Here is a 25,242-nt window from a genome sequence, read left to right as displayed (position 1 = left end):
CTGGACATATTTATTCCCTAGAGTTAAGGAGTTTTGGCCATTCAAACAGGTCTGGATGTTTCCACTCCCAAATAGGTTCCATGGCTATGGAAATTGGAGTGGAGAATATAAAGGAGACAATATTCAGTGGAGGCAAATTACAGGTTCATTTTTTGTCACTATGATAAAAGATGATGCTAATTGTAGTCTCAGCATATTTTTCCCATTTCCAGGCATCTATAAATAGACAACAAACCCCTCTCCTTAAAGCCAGAAATAGGTCTGAAAATAACTCATTGTATGTTTATGTCATATATATGTGTATATAAAGTTTTGATTTGAAAATTAGAGCAACAAAGTATAAATATGTGATGGAGAAGAAGAAATTATGCTGATTTGAGATGTGAGAATAGCAAAATGAATCTAAAAACTCATATCACTATAAAAGGAGCCTTGAGTCCAACTGACATTTCTCCTTTACACTCTCCACTCCATTTTCTGTATAATGTCAGACAGGGAGGCTTTCTCTGAAGAAGTACAGCCAGGAAAGATGCTGAAGGAGGCTGCTGTTTTAAGAAAAAAAGGTTAAGGGGTCTCTTTGCAGACTGTGATGACAGAAAGACCTTGGTGCTGTAAAGCCTTCCTTCCAGATGGACATTTCCATATGAAACCATATGCAATAGATTTTAATGATGTTTATGTTCATCTTTAAAAATCTATAAATGTGAGTGTGTACATGTACCAACTCCCCAAAAGAAAAGTAATCATTATGTAATGCAAACGTGTAATAAAAAATTTTAAATCTGAAAAAAAATCAATAAATGTGAAGCATTTTTAAAAGGACTGCTTAATTTGAAAATGAGAACTGGTAAAACAGAATTGACTTAAGGGAATTAGCCACTGACATTTCTTAAGGTGGTTCATAACTAAAACACTTTTTAACAAACACATAAGAAAGTCAGCACAATGACTGTAGCAACCAGAATCTTTGCCAAATAGACTGTCTCAAATGTGACTTTATCCTTTTATAAAGAAGAAAGTGATCTCTTTGGTTAGGGTTTTGATGAATTACTAAGAGAATTAGATCAAAAAATATGTTAAAGTACAAACTTACAAAATGGTGTATTCCTAGATAATATACTTATATATTGTTAGTATATGAGTACGTGAACACAATAGTTGTGTGTATAACTGATAAAGTGATGGAATTTAAACACATTATTATCTTCTCAATAAAGCCTGAAAAACCTCAAGAATGCTTTCAGTAAAGATTAGGGAGTTTGACCTTTATTCTCTGTGCAAGGCAAAGTGTTCAAAATTAAGTTACTGTTTCCATTTCTTTTGGGTAGACTGACATCTCAGACTGTCAGACAAATAGTATAATACTTGTTCTTCAGCTTTTCAAGTGGTAAGTGATATGCTGAGGTTTAGAATGCTCCAGTACGCATAGCTCTGATGAAGAAATATCAAGATGCCACTTGGAACTTCTTTCTTGAAGTCAAAATCGTTCTCTGAAAAGATTTAGGGAGATACTGTGAACCTGAAATATAACAAAGAAAGTAATTCTCATTAAAATGTTTAAAAAAACATCAACTCTCAAGAAGATTGTTTTATACATTCCATGTAGATGATACTTTTTAAACAGGAGAAAATATTTTATTTTAATGTCAGTTTTGCACAAACCAGGAAATAGTCATATACAAAAACAGCCATTTGGAGTCCTAAGAAAAAGGCAAGTGCTCTCCTTTACGAACCCTAAGCACCAGCCATGTGCTCTCCTCAGCTAGCACCCCCAGAGTTAGGGCCCTAAAGCCCAAGTTCAGCAGGAAGCTTGGGCAGCTCCCCTATTTTATAGGAGTAGCCATGCCAGCTGACTTCGGAGATCTTTCCCACTACCAGAGAATACCTCTACCCCAGGATCTACATTACTTTTCTTTCCAACACAGAACAAATGACAAGCTGATATATTTATATCTTCCTGTGCTTCTTGACCTGGAAGCAAACTTAACAAAGAGGCCATGTGCCTGCATATTAGAGAAAATAAAAATCAACACTTACCCATACAGGAACATGTCTTTTGTGTACTCTTAGTCACTTTACAGATGTGAGCAAAGGCCTCTGACCATCAGCGATAATAGCTATCTTTAGTATTTGCTGAAAGATTAGGGGTACAGGTTTCTCTCTCATCTCAACTGTCATATGCCCCAAAAAGCCTATTAGACATCTTCACCTAGCATGGCACAGTCAGCATCTCAAAAGCTGACTTCAAAATTCCTCTGGTTCCCGCTTTAAACACAGCTAGTCCTGGCCATCCACAGAATCTCAGTTGTCTGTTTTCACTCCCTCTTACACCCATGCCCTCTGGGAAGCCTCTCTGCTCCCCTTACTAACAGAAGATTGAGGCTGGTGGTTTCTTTGAGTCACCACTCTTGCGGCCCTTCCTTCCCATCTTCCCCCATGACACTGAATGTTTCTTGATGGAGTTTCTGATGTTGGACCACAGAATGCAGACACTTGCTGTTTCCTCCCCCATGGTCAACATAGGCCTATCCAGTTAGGCAACCTTCAATTTCATTTTCTAAAACTCAAAATATTACAATTACATCATTATCTTGATAGGTGGCAAAATCTTACCTGTCAAAACACTCTGACCTGTCCACGTGTGGTGGGCGAATTCCATCAGGGTCAAGGAACCTTTTCGAGGTGTATCTGACTGTGAGGAAGGAAATAAAATGGTAGATGAGCTTTATTTTTTCAAAATTTTTTTTTAAAAATCGAAGTTATGTCCGCCACCTGCCTCACAGATGCAAGGTCCTGAGTTCAATCCCCGGTACCAAAAAAAAAAAAAATCAAAGTTATGGTTAACAGAGAACCCACCCGGAAGGTGTGAGTTGTGCTGGGCCTTGAAAGCTGCTCCAGGGCAAAGGTTCTTTCATGAAGAGGTGATCGCTCTACACAGTCAGGCATGGCACTTAACACACGGCTCTGTGGGTGCCTCCCTTTGTACTAAATGAAAGATAATAGGTTCTTGTTTAGAATAAGTGCATTCCATAGGAAGACAAAAGAAAATCTATAGAAGCTTCAATCATTTGCTCATTTATTCATTGACATGTTTATTTGGTAATTTTATTTAGATATTGCTAAGTATATGGACTATTAAGGGTCAATAGTTACATGTCTTAATTACATTCATTGTTTTATTAAACCACTTAAAATGGTAGCACCACAATAAATAAACAGGGATCAAAAAACTTAACTGCAGATACAAATTTTCTATGATGAATGTGACCAATATGTATGACAAATATGTTCTAATAAAAAATAAAGTTTAAAAAAAGCTTAACCTCATAAAATTCTTAATATTAAATTACACCAGAAATGTAATTCTGGATTTGTGAAGCATCAGACTTGTTTATTTGACATTCACCTTCTTTTATTAATTCATCCTAAATTTAAATGTGAAAGCACTGTCGCCCTTGCCTTCTGGGACTAGGCTCTATTGCTGGGCTCAGCTGGCACAAGGTTAGGTAAAGGGACAGGCAGATCTGTCTTTGGATATTGGCATGCAACTTGGCAATAAAAATCTCTTGGCTGAGTTGGCTTTCGCTCTCTGTCTCTCTGTCTCTTTCTCTTTCTCTGTCTGTGTTCTTACAAGTGGGATTCTGTGTGTTTTATAAAGTAGATATGAGTTACTTATATCAGAGTGAAGCATCCAGGGGAAGCCTGGCTAGACATATTTCCAGAAGCACACTGTCCCCAGATGTGCTGTGACAGCAGGACCAAATTGAGCTTAAGTGAAGAAGTCACTGCCTCTACCCTGCAGCAAACATGCCAAAGGTCAGTTGTGAAAATGATGAGGGTAATAATTTACTCGGCTATTAATCTATGCCTGGCATTATTTAAAATCTATGCCTGGGTCTTTCTAATCCTTATAATTATTCCTTGAGATAAGAAGCATTATCACCCTTTTATAGATGAGAAAACTAAGATTCAGGGAGATTAAACTAACTTGTACCAAATCACTTTGCACGGCAGGATCCAAACATAGACCAGCCTTCCTTTGACCCAAAGTGACCTCCACTCTCTTGTCATCACTACATCATCTTGACTATCAGACATTTCCTTCATACCTGGATTTTCTGATTCAGTTCAAGCCCCATTTTTATTTCACAAAATGATGAATGAATCCTCTCATCCCCTGTAAATTCTCATAAATCATTTACTTCCTGGAAACAATCATGAAGACAGAATACAACTGATCAGATCATTGCCTATGTTACTGATTTCTCTGGGAAGTACCAAGATTTTTTTGTTTTCCAACAGGTTATCTAAATGGTTACACTTAAAATGATATCTGACTTACGGTTATAGACCAGGATCCAGAAAGTGCTGTGTTCTGCTCCCCACTGTCTGAGCCAATGGGGGGCAACCTGCTCCGGGAAGTTTGAATTGGAGAGGAAGACATATGGTCCACACTAGTTTGCCTGTAAATACAACAAAATACAACTGAATATCCAGGTTCTGAGAGACACAGGAATAGACCCTACCATGAAGCTCTCAATCTGAGCTACTTACTGATCACAATCTACCTTCCAAAATCAGTGCTCAAGAAGAACAAGCTTTATTTCAGGACAATAGATGTGAGGCTACTGGGAAACAGATTGCTGCCTACACTGTCAGTGGGGCTGTAAAATGGCATAACTACTCTAGGAAGCACTTTGGCAAAGTATTTCAAGAACCTTAAAAATATTTATAACCTTGACATGGTAGTTTTCCTCCTAGGACTGTACCCCTAAGAAATAAGTTAAAGACATCCTCATTAAGACAGATATAAGATGATATTCACTGTACATCATCAGAATGAAAATACAGGAAAAATAAAAGCTTGTACTAATAAAGAAATTCATACATAATAAATTGCCATAGACTCATATGTTTGTTTTGCACTCATTAAAATTATGCTTTTGAAAATATTTGATAACATGGAAAATATGAGGGATATAATGTTAAGTGAAAAAGTGTTACATTACACAACAGCTAATGCTAATGTTAGGAGAAAGAGAAGAAAAAATATAATCCTAGGCAAAACTGATAGGAAATTTATCAATGGCTGTCATTGCCATGTTTATATGCGACGAGCACACAAGTGATCTTTGATTTCTGTTCAGAGTTTTGATTTTGTTATCTTTCACAGTGAACTTTCAGTACTTAGATAGCTAAGGAAAATATTATTTAATAAAAATGAACAATAAGGACAGAGGGTGTAGCTCAGTGGTAGATAGCTTGCATAGCAAAAGGCAGATCTTGGGTTAGATACCCAGCACCACAAAAAAGAAAAAGGGGAAGGGAAAGAGAAGGGGAAGGAGAAGGGAAAGGGGAAGAGGAAAGAGAAGGAAGAGAAGGAAGAGAAGGGGAGGATAAAGGAGAAAAGAAAAAATAGTGGAAGACAGCATAAACAAAATCATGGAAGTCAGAGGCTGTATAACTTGTATGCCTGTGGAACAGAAGGAAGATAAGGCTGCCCAGGATCAGGATAGGGGAAAGAAGTAACAAGAAATAGCTACGAAGATTCAAAGAGGGTGAGATCTCCTCTGAAGGGGGCAAGAAATTTGACTCATGTATAATATATTAAAATTCCATGGGTGGGGGAACAATTAGGGAAAATACTAATCCAAAAGGCACTCTTAGCATGGCAATAACGAAAAAAAAAAGTTGAAAAATGCTGGTCTACAGAGAGAGGGGCCAAAACATGGAGGGGATGTACAATAGGAAGGGTATAAATAATGTCAATAGGAAACAGCAGTGGTTTTTGATGAAAGTCATTAGCCCCAGGTAGGCTGGGGGAAGATTACAGAGCTGTTCATATGCTACTGACATGGAGTGAAGAGAGGGTGGGAGGTGACCACAAATGGAAAAGGAAGAGATAGTTTAAAAGAATGAACAAAGCCAACCCAAGCACAACTGGAGATATCAGTCTCAACCCGTGAAAGAAACAATGGTCTAGCAAATAGCTGAAATGGTGCTATAAATGCATCATGAGAAAGTCAAGATACTGAGTAATTGATTGTTGGAAGGTGCTCAGCCCTCCAAATCTTGAGAGGACCTGAGTGCTGCACCCTAATACCTCCCTCCCTTACAGTAGCAAGCCTAAGGCAAGTGGTCCAAGACTGAACCAAAGCCAGAGAGCACTGGTGAGTGTCCTGCCCCTGCCTCCCTGAGCTATAATCTTTAATATATTGTTCAAATTCTTTCAACCAGATTTTTCATTTTAGATTTGGAATAACCAGAAAGATCTGTGATGGGAAATAAACAAGATAATAAATGTAACCCATTTACCTGGTGCTGGTAACAAAGAAAGAAGTCAATGAACACTAGCTACTGGTATTACCAAAGGTACTGTCTGATAGTGAATAAGTCAGCTGGAAAGCTCCTTTGGAATTCTATGACAAAGGAAGAGACACATAGCTTTCTAATTAGAGAATGATTTTGATGTTAATTCGTAAGGTCTAAAGCTTTTCTGAAATTCCTACATAGGGTGAAACTTTTCCTTAAAGATAAATAAAAACAATATTTTAGGTGTATAACCCTTTTATTAGTAGTAGTAGTCGTAGTAGTATTGTTATTATTTTGAGACAGGGTCTTGCCATATTGCCCGGGCTGATCTCTTAATCCCTGGACTCAAGAGATTCACCTGGCTGTGCCTACCAAATAGCTGTGAATATATGTATGAAACCACACCCAGCATTATATAATTTTTATTTTCAAAGCATCTTATATACAGCCATGTGTGAAATAATCATAAGGATACTTTCCAAGAAATTCATCCTAAGGCAAATTTCATCAGGGTGCACATATCATACAATGTATCTACATGAACAGCTATGACATCACTAAGAAACATAATCTCACAGGGACACCATTACATATTTAGTCTGTATTGGACTTAAACATCATTATGCAATGCATGACTGTATACTATTTAAACCTCCTCATTAAAAGTCCTAATTATGTAATTTAAAAGCACTAATTAATTATTAGTTTTAAAGATGAGTCCACTGACATCCATCCAAGAGCACCCTACCACCAAAGTTTCATTTTATTTATGAGCTACAGGTACACTGTCTGACTTTTCATTCTAGTGTACAGCTACTTATACTACTGGAATAAAATTAGTGTTAAACACTGAAACAAATTTATTAGAAGAGAGTCTACATAAAATCTGATAGGGATCCTCTGTCCAGAATAACCCACCAGTCCTAACTGACAAGTGTCTCTGTCCTATGGGCCCTTCAGTTTGTCATGAAAGAAACAAGACTTACAGCTTTGTTCCCCTAAGAATTTCATCACTGTAGATATTGGGGGTTTTTAGTCTCTGTGAATCTGAAGTAAGAGAAGGCAGCCTCCTGTGCACCACTGTTTTCTTGGCAGAAGTTTGTAATCCTCTCACATCTGAGGTCCGCCCCATTCGGTGGCGAGCAGAGGAAAGGGCACTGACCACTCCTCCAGCAGATGATTTGTCCTCCTGCTCACTCCTGGGGAGAGAGAAATCCAGTTGTAAGTGCTTGAGAACAGAGAACACATCTACAGCAGTGGCTAGCACACACAGCACACACTCCCCTGAGTATGTGTTGAGTGAATGGACAGACTATCACTTCCAATTCTATGTGAAAGAAGAATCACTCAGGAAGAAAGATCTAAATTTCTTCCTGTTGGTAATCAAATTTCTTTACCTATTGGTAAAGCCCACAGATTAAGAATTCACAGCTATGGTTTGGTTTTCTCATCTCTCCCAACCTAACATGCAACAGTAATTATTTTGCAGTTGACATTAGAAGAATCTGCTTTTATTCTTACATGCTGGCTATACCCTCTCTGGAATGTGCTCAGGCACATCTAGAGCATGAGATCAAATGGGATCTTCCTTGTCGCATGTCTCTGAAGGCTTCAGTACTCAGTGTGTTACCAACATAGGGAAGTGGTTGAGTGAGATTTTCTTATACATACTGTGTTCTATCTGCAAAGTAGGTAGGTCTCTGCTGAAGAGGTTTTGCTTGAATTGTCATCACACCATTCAAGTCACTACAGAAATTGTTGGAGAAGCGATGAATCTGAAAAAAGTAAAAAATAAGTAAAAATGAAAAATCAAAAGAGAAAATATCCAGTACTATTACAATCACTGATGCCTGTCAGGAATCAGGAGGAAACAAATTGCACAAACTGGCTAATTTGAGAAAATTTTAGTAAAGGGACTATATTGTACACATATAAATCTCATTTTATAAGATTCATACTGCATACTAAACAAGGTAGAAAATACTATATTGGACTTAACAGAGAAGTTTAAAGAGATAAAAAAACATAATAAATAGTTAACACCTAAATATTTTGAGACAGTGTCTCAGTAAGTCTCTAAGTTACACAGGCTGGGCTCCTTGAACTTGCATCCTCCAGCACAGCCTCCCCAAGTGTTGGATTACAGGTGTGTGCCACCACAACCAGCTCAAACATATCTTTTGAACAGAAAAAAACAAATATTTATTGCAAAGCCCCCATACCCACAGAGTAAAAGCAACCCTAATAGATATTGTCTTACTCTCTGTTCTCTGAACCACAAACCCTGTTTGGGCAAGTCTCCTCTCAGTTTTTTTGAGGATGTTCCATCTATTTGCTCCTATTCTAGGTGCATATTTTTGTCTCTCCTTTCACTTTTTTAATTTAACAAACTGTACCTGCACTTAGGGCTTAGTTTATGTCTTACTCTAGTTAGGGAAAGGGATATTTTTACTCATAATTGTACAGCACTCATGATTTAAAGGACATCTAATTACAAAATAAAATATATAATAGAGGATTTGATTATAATAAAAGCTAATAATTAAGAGTGCCTACTTCACACTACACTACCCACTGTACTGTCTTATTTCCTTTAATTCTCACACCTTCCTACTGCACAGATGATACAGGTAATGAAACTGAAGTTTTAAGAGAAAGGGACTAATTTGAGATTATACAGCTAATAAGTGGTGACATCAGGCTCCAAACTTATAATCTATATGCAAAGCCCAACTTTTCAGTCTACTCTCAACTACAATTCTTCATACATGCATGTATGCGTGTGTGTGTGTGTATCTGTGTTTCATATGGCTTGATGCCCCCTCTAAACTGTAAATGGTATGTAGCTGAAGACCAGCCATCATTTCTAATCCCTTTTCTTTGCTCTGCACACAAGATCCGCTATGTGAAACATAAAGGTCAAATTCCCTAGCATACTAAAGACCTCCCATTGACAAGTCTATCCTTTCTAGCTTCACTTGCTACTTCCGTACTTCTTTGAATAAAGATATAATTCAAGAAAAAATCTACTGAGTGCTTGAAATATGCTAAATGCAGGAGATAGAGAGGCATGGGCGTTGGTGAGGACAGACACAGTAGACCCCCGGGACCAGACCCTAGATTCTGTACTTTGTAATTGTTGTGCTGACTTTGATCATTTGTTAAAGGGGCCTGATCACCTCACTGGGTATTGTATTCCATTTGGTGGACATTGTCCACAATTTGATTTTGTTCTGATATTCTGTATCTTAGGAGGTCCCGGGGTGGAAATGTTTAACCTTGAATGTGAACTGACAGCATAACAAATAGGCTGATCCATCTGTGCCTATGACTAAAGGGGGGGCACCTCTGTGCTTAAATATCCCCCTGAGGTTACAGACGTGAGTGGGCCTGATCTGTGATTCTGTGGACATGTCTCGCAAGGGCTAAGTAGGTGCTCTCGCCACGAGATAAATACACCCTTATGGCTGGATGGTCCTGAAAGTGCTGGTCACGCAGCCAGACAGGCGCCTGTGTGGGTTGTCTCTGATGGTCACCGCCTTTTGTTTGTCTTGTGTCTCCGTACAAGGGTAGCCACACACACACCAACAGTCTGATAGGCCGATCGTGGGGACAGAAACATCTCGTCCTACTGTTTTGGAATGCATGCTTAAGAATTTTAAGAAAGGTTATACTGGAAATTATGGTATTCAGATGAAACCCCAAGACTTAGAGCCTTTTGTGAGTTAGAATGGCCCAAGGTTTGCCCAGCTTGGACAACTGAGAGATCCCTAGGTGAGGGTCTCCTCTGGTCCATCTTGCTAACAGTCACCATCCCTGGACAGGAACATTCAGATCAATTTCCCTATATTGATTTATGTCTCAAATTGTGCCAAAGAATGCCTCCTTGGCTTCATATGTGCACCCTGGAAGCAAAAAGCAATATCCTGGTCCTCCGTCAGAAAGGGGACGATGCTGGAAAGAAACTGGCCCTTTCAGACCCGGACTGAGAGAATTTAGACTTTCCCCCTCCTTACCTGACTTCCCTGGCCCTTCCCTGGGCCCCTACGACAGACATCAGCACCAGCCCCTGTGGCCTGGCCTCCACCTCACCTGATTCAATCCAGCCTCTCCAAGACCCAGGTACCCCAAGGGAGGCAAATAAAAACAATGGAACTTAGGGAGCACGTCAAAAGTAACATCCAGACAGCTCAATGAAAAAAGTTATCTCCCTTGAGACTTTAACTGAGACCTTGACAGCTTGGAGCCTTGTGCACCGAGCCTGGGAGCCTCTCAAGCTTCTGCTCCATGGCCATCAGCGGCTGATGAGAACTGTCTAGTTCCCTCCTCAAAACTACTGCTTGCCAAATCTGCTGTCTTTCACACCATAGACTCACCTCTCTCAAACATGTAACATCGTTACAGACAAATCCTAGGGCTCCCCTCTGGGGGAGGTCAAGCTGCTTTCCCTTCCTTTTGAGTTGCTAAATTCACCGGTGCAGAGGAGGTGGGGACAAAAGCCTGAGAACTGCTTGGCTTTAGAGCACCAGAGGGTGCGTGCTGTGGTCAGACTCAGAGGACAGAATAGGGCTCACACTCAAATTGGAAAAAACTAAAAAAAGAAAACAAGTAATAGATTAAAAACAGCTTAAAAAAGCTCTGAAGAACATAAGAAGAAAAAAAACACTCTTGGCTTTATAAGCCAAGGTCAACGCTATGGTATCAGCTTAATGCTACCGTGAAGGTCTGGAATCCAAAACAAAGCCAGAAAAACTGCAACTGTGCTCTACCAGACAGAAAAGAGATTTTACAAGAGAAATCAAGTTACAAATTTTAGCTAATTGATAAATGTATCTTTGTTTTCAGTTTGAGTTGATGTTTAATTGGTGTGCTTAAAACATTTCTTGTACATTGCAAATTCTTCAGTTGTAATTACAGGGTTAACTTGCTCTTTTCTGTACCTTGTTGATTAAAAATCCCTCAAGGTCACTACCATTCTATTGGCAGCCAACCAAATTTAAAGTGTAACGATACAAGAACAAAAAAGGGACACTTTAAAATTTTAACAGCTAAAGACAAGTTTGTGATAAAAAGTCTATATTAAGTGAGATAAAAAATATTAAAAAGCTGTAAGTAAAAGAGATACAATTTTTTTGTTTTGGTACAGGGGATCAAACTCCGGTCCTTGCGCTTGCGCAGCAGGCGGCGAAACCACTGAGCTAAATCCCCAGCCCGATACAATTTTGATATAAAAAATTTTGTATGTTTGTCTTGTTAGAAAAATAAAAAAGATATACAAGACCAGAAGGCCTAAGTATGTCAAAAAGATGTGCGGAAATGATTTATCAAAAAAAAAAATGTATGTTTGTTTGTTGGTTTCAAGCTTGCTATAAACAGTTTACATATGTTTACATTGGTTGTCATCAAGGAGTTGGATTCTAAATGTGTTACTATAGTATGTGTACATTGGTCATCTTCAAAGGGTTTAAAGAGCCAACAGGTTACAAGATAACCTCCTCTTTTACAGTGAGTAAAAAAAAAAGAAAGACTGTTGGGAAGGGGCCAATGCCCTCCTTGAGTTCCTGAGGGATATAAAGTCTCATGGAAAAAAGCACAAATTTCTAGACCAAAGTGTGGTATTTGGGATTTGACTTAGGAAAAGGACAAAGGAGGCTTGGTCCAGAGAAAAAGAAAGTCGTTTACTCTCTGCCAAGACCCACAACCAAACAGCAGGATTCTGCAGACTCTCAGTCCCTGGGTTCATGGAGAAAACAAAGCTGCTATATGAGATGCTAAAAGACAAGGAAAAGGACTAAACAAGATCCATCCTTCGGAGAACTGAAAAAGGCTTTAGGCAGAACTCCTGCACTGGGCATCCCAGTTGTCACCAGACCCTTCAATTTGTTTTTAGATGAAAAAATCATGTTGCCTTGGAGGTTTTAACTCAGAAAATGAGCCCTTGGGAAAGACCCATTGCTTACCTCTCAAAAGCTTTAGAGACTCCATGACAAGGGGATGGCCTCCCTGTTTATGAGCTGTGGCGGCTGCAGTCATATTAATAAAAGAAGCTGACAAGCTGACTTTAGGGCAAGAACTGTGTATACTTCTCATTCAATAATGGAGTTATTAAATAGTAAAGGCCAGAAATGGCTCTCCAATAGCCGCATCACTCAATACCAAGCCCTGCTGTGTGAATAATCCCCACGTCAATGTTGTAACGGTAAGGCATTAAATCCAGCTACCTTCCTGCCTATGGAATTGGGAGCCCCTTAACATGACTGCATCAGCCTGACAGAAGAATTATGCTCCATTTGACCAGATCTCCAGATGACCCCACCTCCAGATGCTGAGTATGTCCTGTACAAGGATGGAAGTAGCTTCACGGAAAATGGAAGCTGCCGAGCTGGGTTTACAGTCACCACAGAGACCCCTTCCTCAGGGATGGTCAACACAAAGAGCAGAACTCTGGGCACTAACCCGGGCACTTTGTTGGGTGGAAGGAAAAAGAATCAATATTTATACTGACTCAAGATAGACCCTTGCTACCATTCATGTGCATGGCGCCATCTACTGGCAATGGGGGACTTCTCACAACAGAAGTAAAAGACATCAAGAATAAGAATGAAATTTTAAAACTCTTGGAAGCATTTCCAACAAGGTCTGAAAAAGCCTCTGAAGTGTGCAAAACATTGTTGAGAGAGCTAATTCCAAGATATGGACTCCCTCTGACCATCCACAGTGACAATGGTAAAAGTAGGAAGGATGAACAGAACTATTAAGTTAACTCTAAGTACTGCCTACAGACCCAGGGCCCTTGGGTAGATCTCTTACCCTTTGCCTTGATAAAAATTAGAAATGTGCCCAACAAGGGAAAGTTCTCCCCACTTGAGATCCTGTTTAAAAGGCCACCACCTTTGATTAAAAGCCTTAGGGACAATATACACAAAATAGGAAGTCTGATGCTTAACCAACAGCTTGAGGCTCTAGGATAGGCTTTTCATCATCTACACAAATATGGGGAAAAGGATAATATTCCCATGGACACTCCTGCTCATTTATTTGAGCTAGGGGACCAAATTTATATAAAAGATTAAAAAAAGGACTCCCTCACCCCAATGTAAAAAGGCCTTATGTTATTGTTACAACAACTCCCACAATGGTAAAATTTGCAGAAATACAGCCTTGGATCCATCATTCAAGAATTAAGGAATTTCATCTAGAAGACTCCTGAACGTGGCAGCCGGATCCAGCAACCCCGTTGAAAGCGACACTGCTGAGAATGCACTCTCAAAGCCCTACTCCTGTCACTCCAGAAGCTCACAGGTCAATGCATGGCTGAAGAAATTGAAGGAGATAATGTTCTCAAAAGCCCTGCTGATAGGCTGAAGTACAGCTAAAAGCTCATAAATAGTAGTACCGCTTAGTTGACTGGGACTTTTCTACTCACTATTGTTGTTATTTACTTTTATTATTGTTTTGTTATTATTGCTGTGTGTTTAGTTCTAATTGGGTTCCTCTTTGGCATTGCTCTGAGTGCTAGTGCCCCAAAAGACTGGAGCACTTGCCAAAAATACTGGCTTACTATCACATATTGATGTAGCATCCCACTTTTCTGTGTGCTTATATGTTTAAGATAAATACAGGACATTGGAACTTTGAACTGAGTATGTACAAGCCTAAAGATTCAAAGTTTGATGCCCAAACCAAACTAAGGTAATAAATGGAAACCCAAAGGGCATCCCCTGCCCATTACATTTGATGGATACTCACGCCAGCACTATGGCTGGCCAGAAGTGATAGATTGTGGAGGGCATAATAGGGAATGACTATACTGTGCAATGAGGTCAGAAGGGCGAACAAGAATGGCTATAAAGTTCCAAAGACAACAAAAGGCTTAAATGGAAAAAACACACAATCCCCAAATTGCTATACTTGTAAAGAAACAGAAAGTAACCCCATTTAAAATAGTTATACCTAAATAACTGAAAGGACAGGTTAATTTGCTGGCAGATATAGTACTGCAAAATAAAAAAGCCCTCAATTTATTAACTTCTAAGTATGGGGAACTTGCTTATATCTAGGAGAGAAATGCTGTTATTATACCAGTAAGTCTGGAGTAGTAATGGAATCTATGGATAAACTTAAAAGGGGGTTAGACAAAATGGAAGCGCAATTTGACACTGAAAATCCAAATTCATGGGGTGACTGGACTCTATCTAAATAAAAACCATGGTTAGCAGTCCTCGCTGGACCACTACTCACTTGCTACCCTTAGCTACAGTAGGCCCCTGGGTTATTAATTGGATAACCAAGTTCATCACACAGAGAATAAACTATCCAAAACTACCAGGTGTTAATCTCCACAAGATATGTAGAGTACAGGGACATTAGTAATCCCAATGATGAAGAATCATCATGAATCAAAACAGATGGGGGAATGTTTAAGGAAAGTATAAAATAATATAAAATAACTGCCTGCCTCATTCTGCTTCTGTAACTTGCTTCACTTGCTTGTTTTGCTTCTCAGAATAGCAATACCAGATGCTTCGCCATTAACCACAAGTTTGTGGGCACGAGATAAGCCACTGCCTGCAACATTGCCTAACCGCATAACAGTGACCGTGCCTCACAAGCAAAAATACATGTAGACCCTAAGCTTTCTGTAAATCACATGACTGGACCTAGTTTAAAGTATAAATGTAAGCCTCCAATGTGTCCCAGGGTTAGCCATTGAAGGCATGTTCCTGTGGGGATGGCCTGCTAGCAAATAAATTTTGTTGTTTTACCCTCAAAAAAAAAAAAAGAAATATGCTAAATTCTGTGTCCAGAACTCTCACGTTTCTAAGGTTGATCCTAACAATAATCTCTGAGGCAACATATTATTATTTTCATTATGCAGATAAAGAGATTAAGTTTAGAAAAGCTAACACATCCAGAATAATACTCTGAACAGGCCTCTTGATTCTAAATTCCATTGTTGCCACCACTGTGCTCTGCTATGTCCAGCCTTCTGCCTGCCAAACCCTCACTCCAATCACTGGTCCCCAAACACATTCATCTTTAATTCACCCATGCCTTAGTCTGGCCTGAAGTGGTCCACTCAGTGTTTCTACCTACAAAAGCTCCTCCCATCTCTTCATGTTTCTTCTCAGATTTCACCTCCAGTGTTAAGGATCAATCCCCATCCTCTAACCAGGATGAATTATTATCTGATTGTTCTACAATGCTTTTTTACATATCCCTCACAGAATGTATTGCATCTAATTTTATGTCGTAATTTTTGTTTCACTAGGTTAGGTGCTGTATATTCATCTGTATATTTCCCCAAGCACCTAACATGGTATGCCTAATGCAAACAATAACTATTCAATGAATCCAGTGGATACTCATTAATTCTTCTGTCACTGGTGGAAAGGCAGGAAGCCATTTATACCTTTAAATTGGCTAAAAATTTAGGGGAAAGTATTTTGCCTCTTGCAAAAATATTCCACATTTCAGAGCAGTGACCACTAAAGCAGGTGGCAATTCTATTAAACATCATAAAATAATATTACAATTTAATCTTATTGACAAATACCCAAATTACCTTGATCACAGAATTGAGTAGAACAACACTCTTGATAGACTAAGGTGAGAGATATGAAGATTAAAGTATTAAGAGAGACAGGAAGTAAATGCATCTACCTGAGGTGGATTCAGTTGCGAAGCCAGGGACACACAGCGAGTTTCAGAACTTCTGGATGGGGGGACACTTGACACATCTGTGCTGATACGGGAAATGAGCACATGTGGGGATCTAGTTTCAGCTGCTTTCAATTTTTCTTTATTTTTCCCTTCAATGGAAAAATCAGTATTATAAGCAACATCAAATTATGCAAACACTTAAAATTCACTCTTCAAAGAGAATATTTGTTCTTAAATTACCATAAATTTATGTTACAGCCATTGATTACAAAACATTACAGTAGAGAGCAGAGAGCCCTGAGGAGCAGCTGGCTAATGTAATTACACTGCACTGGTATTATACAGTAAGTAATAAAAGATTCTCAGTCTTATAAAAAATACAACTAATCTCTCTAGCTGGAGAAGGACATTAAAATGAACAGAATTATTGCCCCTTACTGTATCAATTGATAACCTAAAACTAGTTATTAATATCCACTATTAATACTTCTATCTTTTTTTTGCTCAATTTTAAGTGGTTTAGAGAACATTTTATAAGATGAAGTGAAGATAAATGAAGTGATGACTAAATTAATTGTTTACATTTTACTTTATAAACAATGTCATGAAAAATTTTTTTAAATATCATGATTAAAGATGAGTTTGGTAAGTTGTTTTTTAACCACAATATGTTTCTGCGATTTCTCCAGAGTGCATACGTATTATTTTTGTAACCCTCCCAAACAATAATACCCTTTTGAAGTGAATAAAGATCACATAAGAATATAGGCAGTTGGTCTGAGGATTTAGCTCAGTGGTTCCACCTCCTGCATCTCAAGCGCAAGGTCCTGAGTTCAATTTCCGGTACCAAAAAAAAAAAAAGAATATGGCCAGTCAGCTCACTTTTCTCTCATCCTAGACATTGCAAGACATGGCCAGCTTGGGAGCACAAAGCTGAAGGGAAGAGGGGTTTTTTTTGTTCTGTTCAGTAGGCCAAATTCTACAAAGAAGTACCTGTGAGTGTAGTTTCCCAGTTCTTTCTAATTAGTTCTTCCAATATTTCTACCACATTTGTCCAGACATGATCGAATACTCCTGCTGCCACAGTATCTTTGATACAGTCATGAGGGGAGATGGGAGGAAGTCCGTGTCTATGCCACTTCCTGCCACAGTGAGCTGGCTTTTGTTCAAGATGTTCATCACCACTAAGGATAAAAGTCCATTCTAATTACTGGTAACCAGGTTAAAGTTACACTCTATCACCTATTCGTCATCTATCTATTGTAATGAATGTATATGTATATATTTACAAATGTTAATAAATATAACATTCCTTTTTAAGCAGCATATTGTTATTTTTAATATATACAACTTTTGTTTGTCAACTATTCCTCAATAAAGTCAAGGAAAAAGTAAAGCAAATAATTTGTTCTATTTTTTCCCTGCTCTCTATTTCATTTATGTCTGTTCCAATCTTTGCCACTTCTTTTCTTCACTCTGGGTTTAATTTGTTCTTTTTCTTGTTCCTTCAGATGCAAAGTTAGTTTATTTGAACTCTTTCTTTTTTAAATTGAAGGTGTGAATTGCTATAAACGTCCCTCTTAGAACAGCTTTTGTTGTATCCCACAAGTGTTAGTATGCTGTATTTCCATTATCATTTATCTCAAGATATATTTTTGTTTTCCTTTTGATTTCTTCTTTGACCCACCAGTTCTTCAGGAATATGTTGTTTAATTTCTATGTATTGGTGAATTTTCTAGATTTCTTCCTATTACTGAATTCTGGCTTTCCAAGAAAAGAAGCTTGATATGATTTCTGTCTTCTTAAATTTGTTAAGACTTATTTTAGTAACTGGTTATCTTTTTAACAATTTTCAATCACAAAGTAAATTTTTATCCTACAATATTTTTAGCTTTTATGTAAAAGCAAAATAAGTACATTTAGTATCGAACTTCCTCATTCTTCTTTCCCCTACCAGATACTGGGATCCTGGAGCCCCCAGAGCACTTGATAGGGTCGGCAGCCTTATCCAGTTTCACTAGCAGCAGGACACAGCTCTGGTTTTCTATCATCTGAGCCATGTGTCCAAGAAGAAAGGGACTTACTGCTCTAGTATATACACTTACTGCTAGGAACTGAAAAACGGTGGGGGATGCACATTACTGTTAAAAGAATAGAAATCTTCTGAATAGGGAAAAAATACAAGAAACACTAAATGAGCATTATCTTAGTCACTTTCCCATCATTGGATACAATAACTGACACTCAAAGGAGGAGAGGTTAATTTTGGCTCATGGGTACAGTTTCTGGTTGGCTGGCTCCAAGGCAGAAATGGGGTGGCAGAAGGAAATGGGAAAGGAAAAGACACTCAATTCATGGCATCCAGAAAACAGAGAAAAAAAGGAGGAGTCAGAAACAAGAATTTACTCTTCCAGGTCCCCCATCTTCTGACCAGACCCTACCTTCTAAAAGCACATTCAGCTCTGAATGCTTCAGTGGATTAATCCCCTAATGAGTATTAGTGCCTGCATGATCCAATCACCTTCCAAAAACCCAACTTCTGAACACAGGAGCCTTTTAGGGGGACATTCTAGATCTAAACCATAACAAGCATGTAATAAAAATAAAGGTCAAATAAATTAACATTATACTATGGAGTCAATGTCAAATAAAACACTATTTACTCCTCTTTTCTGTCAAATGCAAAATACTCTTCAATCTTCCCATCCACACCATAAACCTCTTCTTGCAGGGATGAACATGCCACTAGGCTGGCACTCCCCGTGCCATCAGGGCCTGGCAGGGCAGAGGCTTCCAGTGCTGCTGGCACTATCTGAGAGCCAGAAATGCACAGCCTGTGGGGGAAAAAACCGATTCAGCATGAAAGTTTGTAGGACACAAGAATGTAATGCTTCAATGATCAAAACAGAGCTTTAAATTATCCATAAAGTCAAAATCTTACATTTAAAAAATTGCATTAAATATTACATTTGACAAAACTCATATCCTTAAAATCATTTTAACACAGGCATCATAAAAATTTTAAGGGCCACTTAAAAGATTAAGTTATTCTATATGTCTGAGTCCTCCGTGCTATAATGAAATGATGCGAAGACACAGTGAATGTATGTGAGTGGCAAAAAGAGGTTTATCAGAGTCTGTTAGTGAGCAAAAGAAAACAAGCTAGTGTTTTATTTCTTCTGCTTCGACTGCCTCGAGGCTTAGGATTTGTCATAATGAGGTGGTGTTTGATTCTATTACACCTTTCCAGTGCCTCTGGAACTATATGTGTGTGGTCCATACATGCTTTCCTTATCCACACACATGTATATACACACATCACCAACTTGGGATCAGAAACAACTTGTAAAAATCATTCTCTCTACCTGTCATTCACTGAAATCTAAATCTGCATATTTGGTTGTCCTAAGGATCATGAGTGAGATAAACATGAAAAACATGACTAAAATACAGTTACAAATAGTTTTTGGGAGTAACATATGTGTACATACTCTCTGACACTGCTGTTGGGTTCAGGGGCCGCAGGTACAGGTTTGTGACTGGCAGAACTTGGCAGGCTGCCCTGAAAGTGTTGGAATCCTTCATCAGTTGGCAGGATGAGCTGTCTTCCTAATACTCTGCAAGGGAAAAAAAGAAGCTAAGAAGCTACTACCACCTTTGATCAGACGAGGGAAAAATGTTTTGTGACCTTTAAATCATGGTACAAGCTGAAAGAGCTGGTGCACACCTGTAATCCTAGCAGTGTCGGAGACCAAGGCAGGAGGATTGCAAGTTTCGAGACCAGGCTGAGTAACTCATCAATAAAAATGGAGAGCACTAGGAAGTAGTTCAGTGTGAAGTCCCTGGCTTTAATCCCCAGTACCACAGCAAATAAATAAATAAATAAATAAATAGTAGGATACAATAATGATTTTAAAGACATGGGCATGTCACAAGGTAGTATGTATTGGCCCATGAGAGGCATCACAGTGTTAGAGAAAAAGCCAGCTGTCTGAGGAGGAAGGACAGTTTCTTCTGACCACAGACTAAGAGTCTGAGGTAAAGTTCCTCCACTCTCTCACAGCCACTGATTTCATTTGATTGTTTGTTCTTCAGATGCAAAATAGAACCACAGTTATCTTGCAGGACTTGTGAGCAGGTTAAAGATAATCTATGTCAGACTCAGGTGTCTAAGGCAAAGATAGAGATGCTATAAATACTAACTAATATATCTAGCAAAATATGTACCTTGCAACCTTTTCTTTTTCTACCTGACCTCTGTTTTAATCTTAACTATGTAAGATAACAGGGACAGGATAAAGTTTGAGCTCCCAACTTTTTGGTAAGTGCATCATTTCCCAAAAAAGTACACAGCTACCAATTACTATCTCGTAGGGCATATTATACTCTTTTAGGCAGGGGTTTATGAAGAATTGGAAAGAAAAAAATACTCAGTCATGAATTTTGTAAGTTATCTAGTCAAGCTAACCAGAAAATTCAAGCCCATTTCCATAGTGACCCTCCCTACATCCGAAATGGTGATGAGATGGAAAGATTCATCTACTTAGTCTTTTAGAGAATACTCTTCCCTCTTGAGCTGATCTCCAGTTGTTCTCAGTAATGACAGAAGCCTATTGCTCATGTACAATATATTGAATGTGAAGGTGAAAGATCACTTTGACTATTCTTACATGTGTTACATATGAATGCAATGTCTTTATAAGCAAGAGCTAGATTTGCTTCTCACAAATTTTAAGGATACTTGAGTCATGCCATGTCTTGATATTTCCTCAGGCATCATAGTGACAGACGGGACTTGTGAGTAAATGACTGTGTTCTGGATGCCTATTTTGATGGGGCAAATGGGGCTGTCAGTCAAAATGTACATCAATCAGAAGATTGTCTACAAAAATCCACCTTGGAAATGTCTTCAAAGGATATCTCTACCTTAGATGGAGGGATCTGCTTGCCCACTCACAGCATTCAGCCAGTAGGTTCTGGGTCTGAGCACCTACTTTCCCTTCAAATAACATTTCCTCCACCTCCCAAAATAATTGTTGCACTTTCTGAGCATTGGCTTTGTCAAATTCCTGAAACAGAAAGGCACAGTTAGTAACAACAGAAAAAGTTATACAAATATGAGTTTCACAACTGATGCCATTTATATATTTAAAATAACTCATTATATGGGGGGGAAATACAATAACATGACAAGAATGTGGACTTCTACCTTCACAGACAGATATACCAGTGCTCCCATTCTTACTTTTTTGACCAATTATATCTCATTTCAATAGTTATATCTCCACTTTTTCTTTTTCTTTTTTGGTACCAGAGATCGAACTCAGGACCTTGCACTTGCGAGGCAGGCAGCAGAACCACTAAGCTAAATCCCCAGCCCCATATCTCCACTTTTGATTCCCTTACTGTAAAAGAGATGATTTCTACCACATGAATTATGAAAGTTATTTGAGATTTTACATGTGATGTGTGATCAAAAATATAGCAAATGTTTAAATACAAATTTAAAAAATTATTACAGTCGAAGACATATTGCCATTAATCCCCTCAAAATACTCCCTTTCAATTTGAACACACCTATCCCATTATTCTTTGCACTTTCTGAAGCAGTTCTGGAAGTCCTCTTTCATGAATGTATTTTCATGGGTGCTTTAATGTTCTGAGTCATTTAAAAACTTTTATGGAAATTTCTGTCAAATAAAAGACATTATGTTGTGTCTTTATCCACCAGATCTGGCACCACATAACTTCTTGCTCTTTCTCAAAGTCAAAATTACCATTACAAGTAAGTATTTTGAATCAATTTAAGACAACAGCACAACTAAAGATACTTACAAAAGAGGACAGACTTCCAGAACTCCTTCAGAAAGTGCCAAGAATGATAGGATAAGTATGTTCAAAGGAAGAAGCACTGATGGCAATGTTTCTTTTACTGTAACAGTGTTTTTAAAAACTGTACATATTCACTGTATATATATATATATTTTTTTCTTTTTTTGGTACCAGGGATCTAACTTGGGACCTTGCACTTGCAAGGCAGGCGGTGTAACCACTGAGCTAAATCCCTAGCCCTCATTGTATTTATTGATCACACATAATAGATACAAAGATACAGAGAAAGTACACCTGTTGACATAGACATTAATATGGATGCTAAAACTTACACACACTTACATACCCACACACACTCAGATACACCCATGTACATACAGACATGTCTCTCATATAGTTCTGCTTAATGTACTTAGCCCATCTGAAAAATACAAGCTCTTTTTTTCTTCTGATGATACAATGGAAAATACAAATTACTTTTGTAGAAAGAACCACTGACCTTTTAATCTATAAAGGAGAGAGACTTTTAAAACTCCTTAGTTATTAGGGTGAGGCCAGAGTATTTTTTTTTTTATCTGACTTGGGCAATGCTATAACGAGAGAAATAACCCTGCACCACAGGCTCCAGGCTGTGTTTTCTTCTAGGAGTATGTGAATCCAAAATCTAATCCACAGCTCAAAGCACCAAAGTGCGTATCTAGTTGGACATACTTGACCCAAAATGGTTAGGGTTGATTTCAATACATGATTATTCATTACATTATTTTGTGTTAGTTCTTCTCTCAAATTGATAATAAATTAAATTCCCAGATTACAGGGGAGTTGTATTAATTCTTTTAAATGCAATAAGAAGAAAACCAATAATACTTGTCTCTTAAAAGGTGACTAGATGGCTGGAGCATGTGAGGAGGCTCACTTATTCTGCTGTGTTGCATTTTGTTGCTTTTGCAAATATTTCCTATCAAAAAGTAATTTAAAATTTTAAATTAAGGTGAAAAGGAAATTTAGGGCCTGGAATAATTTAAATTCTATATATGGAAGTCATAAGAATCTCCCTTAACAATCCTATGAAAATTCGTGCTGAAAAACCCTAGATTTGGACATGATGAAGCAATTTTTCTCAGCCTCCTTCCCAGGGGCATGGCCATGAGAGGAAAGCGTGAGAGGGCATGTCAGCAAACTGTCATGAGGGTGGGAGTCACACATTCTTTCAAAAGTTGTCTGAGTGATTCTGAGCTGCCTGCCTTCCAGACCCCTTCTGCGGCCCTCACACTGCCCTCTCCATTAGGAATCACTGCTGTCCAACCACATGAGGAAGCAGATTGACACGTGCTATGAAGAAAGGGAAGAAAAGCACATCCCAACAAGGAGGAAAACTAGAACCCAAGATGCCTTAATGGAGGCTCTTCTATAACCAGATGGGCTTCTGCAAAACTGTATCCTAGGATTCTCAGGGACACTGGTGGGGACAAGGAGGCAGGAGACTGTGGATACAGCATAGTGTATAACAAAGCTGGAGGTGCAGCTAAGTACTCATATATAAAAGTGATAATGCTTTTATAAACAATGAAGTTTTCTTGAGCATGAGAAAGTAATTTTTCATTATCAATTGTAATAACAGATTTATCCAAAATACTCTCAAACATACATCGTCCCTCCAAGAATAAATGGAGCTCCTCTCTGTAGAGAAGCCAGTGGTCGAACTCTGTGTTGAAGATCCAGCCCATGAGTTGTGGGCTTCTGTGGGTGTGCAGCTTCCACTGGATGAGAATGATGATGGGGATTCACTGCAGGAATGAACATAAACAACAGAAATAACATGCACAGTACTGGGAAGAGATTATACTGTACATCAAGCAAGTGGCTTGGCTTCTCTGGACCTATTTCTTCCTTCTTTCCTTAAATGCATTTGTTAATTTTGTAGTGCATTAATCTCAACATATTTTTGCAATGTATCACTGTCACTTATTTTTTTGAGACAGAGTCTCACTATGCAGTCCAGGTTGGCCTTGAACTCACTATGTAGCCTAGGTTGGCCTCCAATTTGAGGCAATCCTTCTGCCTCAGTCACCCAAGTGCTGGAATTACAGATATGTGCCACCATGCCCAGCTGCACTTTACTTTTAGAAATTCATGTGGCTATCCACTGATGTTGTTTCCCACCTTTCTTACGGGCATTTTTTTTTAGTCAGCAGCATTTAATAAGTTAATGGGTTAATTCTTACCTGGTATATTTATCAATGGCTTTCTGCACGTTTCTTGTAAAATATGTAGGTAAAGGATCTTTGTTTTTCACAGCAAAACTATGCTTTCTAGCTCCTTCTGAGAGTCCTCGTCTGCAAAATAAAATAAAACATGAAAATTCTCTTTAATGTAATAATACAGTTTTATTTACTAAAACATACTTTTCCTTTCTATAAAGTTGCCTCTCTCCTACAGCACCCTCCTAAACACAATGTGCATGCACACACACACGCATCCTCAAGAAACTGGGACCCCAAACCTTGACATTTTAATTTTTCTTAGAATCAATTTTCCAATAATTTGAATGCATCTTTATGTGAGCTAGAAAAAATACAACAACTTTTAGTGCATCAGCCAGAGAAGTAAATGTTGCCCCAAACACTTGACAGTATTCCAGACAGCCTTCCTCCAAATCATAAGCCTTGACCAGTGAAACACGGGCTGGATTTCAGCTTGCCCTTGACCTGGTCCCTTATCCTTGTAAAACTCAACCAGCACTCCAATAGCAAATCATTAATCCTGTATTAGTTCTGAAATATGTCCAATTATTTTCGACCACTAAGAAGCTACATAAGCATCTAGCTCAACTTACTTTAGCATCTTTGCTTGGTATGTATTCTGGGTTTTAGAAACTTGGAACATGTTAAAATTTAATGGAGAACTAAAACAGAAAAACATATGAATGTTAATAAATTATAAACTTAACTGTGTGGCACAGTTGAAGTTAATCATTAAAATGCTCCTTCAATGAACCTCTTAAAATATTTACCTTCCTCTAGTCAAAATATCTTCCTAATGTTAATAGTGTACTACTTCTACTCTTTTAATAGAAATTTTCCCATGAAAATAAAATCTGTGTTAGGGTAAGTTATCGTAGTGAATTAGAAAAAAAATTGAACTTCCAATATTTCTAACAAGAACGCTATTCTGGTTTGAATTTAAAAGAAAAAGGTGTTTTTTTGTTTTTAATTAAAATAGTACCTAATTTTGGGGAAGAGGGTGTGGCTCAGCGGTAGAGCATTTACTTAGCATAAACAAGATCCTAGGTTTCCTCCCTAACCTTACAATAAACAAATAAATAGGACCTGGGATTTAGCTCAGTGGTTTCGCCGCCTGCTGCGCAAGCACAAGGACCCGAGTTCAATCCCCGATACCAAAAAAAAGAAACAAAAACAAAATAAACAAATAAAT

At 38.3% G+C, this 25,242-nt stretch overlaps 1 protein-coding gene across 4 annotated transcripts in view; it reads right to left on the bottom strand.

The window, feature by feature from the left end:
- Nucleotides 1-1,244: 1,244 nt before the first annotated feature.
- Nucleotides 1,245-25,242, bottom strand: part of Fam149a (family with sequence similarity 149 member A) — a 59,370-nt gene continuing 35,372 nt past the window's right edge. For 2 of the 4 annotated variants that reach the window (XM_021265060.2, XM_013075201.3), the window contains exons 2-14: nt 24,033-24,143; nt 23,456-23,594; nt 20,902-21,044; nt 19,467-19,592; nt 18,639-18,809; nt 16,969-17,159; nt 15,976-16,124; nt 7,984-8,087; nt 7,299-7,511; nt 4,343-4,463; nt 2,857-2,985; nt 2,614-2,692; nt 1,245-1,519 (exon numbers count right to left, since the gene is read on the bottom strand). In XM_021265060.2, the coding sequence (XP_021120719.2) occupies nt 1,446-1,519; nt 2,614-2,692; nt 2,857-2,985; nt 4,343-4,463; nt 7,299-7,511; nt 7,984-8,087; nt 15,976-16,124; nt 16,969-17,159; nt 18,639-18,809; nt 19,467-19,592; nt 20,902-21,044; nt 23,456-23,594; nt 24,033-24,143 (1,750 nt within the window). In that variant the 3' untranslated portion in view covers nt 1,245-1,445. Of the gene's footprint in view, nt 1,520-2,037; nt 2,134-2,613; nt 2,693-2,856; nt 2,986-4,342; nt 4,464-7,298; nt 7,512-7,983; nt 8,088-15,975; nt 16,125-16,968; nt 17,160-18,638; nt 18,810-19,466; nt 19,593-20,901; nt 21,045-23,455; nt 23,595-24,032; nt 24,144-24,643; nt 24,713-25,242 lie in introns of all 4 variants that reach the window. The other 2 variants (XR_002397676.2, XM_021265061.2) reach the window with 2 other exon arrangements.

The sequence above is a fragment of the Heterocephalus glaber genome, unplaced genomic scaffold, assembly GCF_053883595.1.
Source record: "Heterocephalus glaber isolate CG9 unplaced genomic scaffold, H.glaber_assembly_v1.0 deba00001461, whole genome shotgun sequence".
NCBI lineage: Eukaryota > Metazoa > Chordata > Mammalia > Rodentia > Bathyergidae > Heterocephalus > Heterocephalus glaber.
This window is presented reverse-complemented; position numbering and strand designations above follow the sequence as displayed.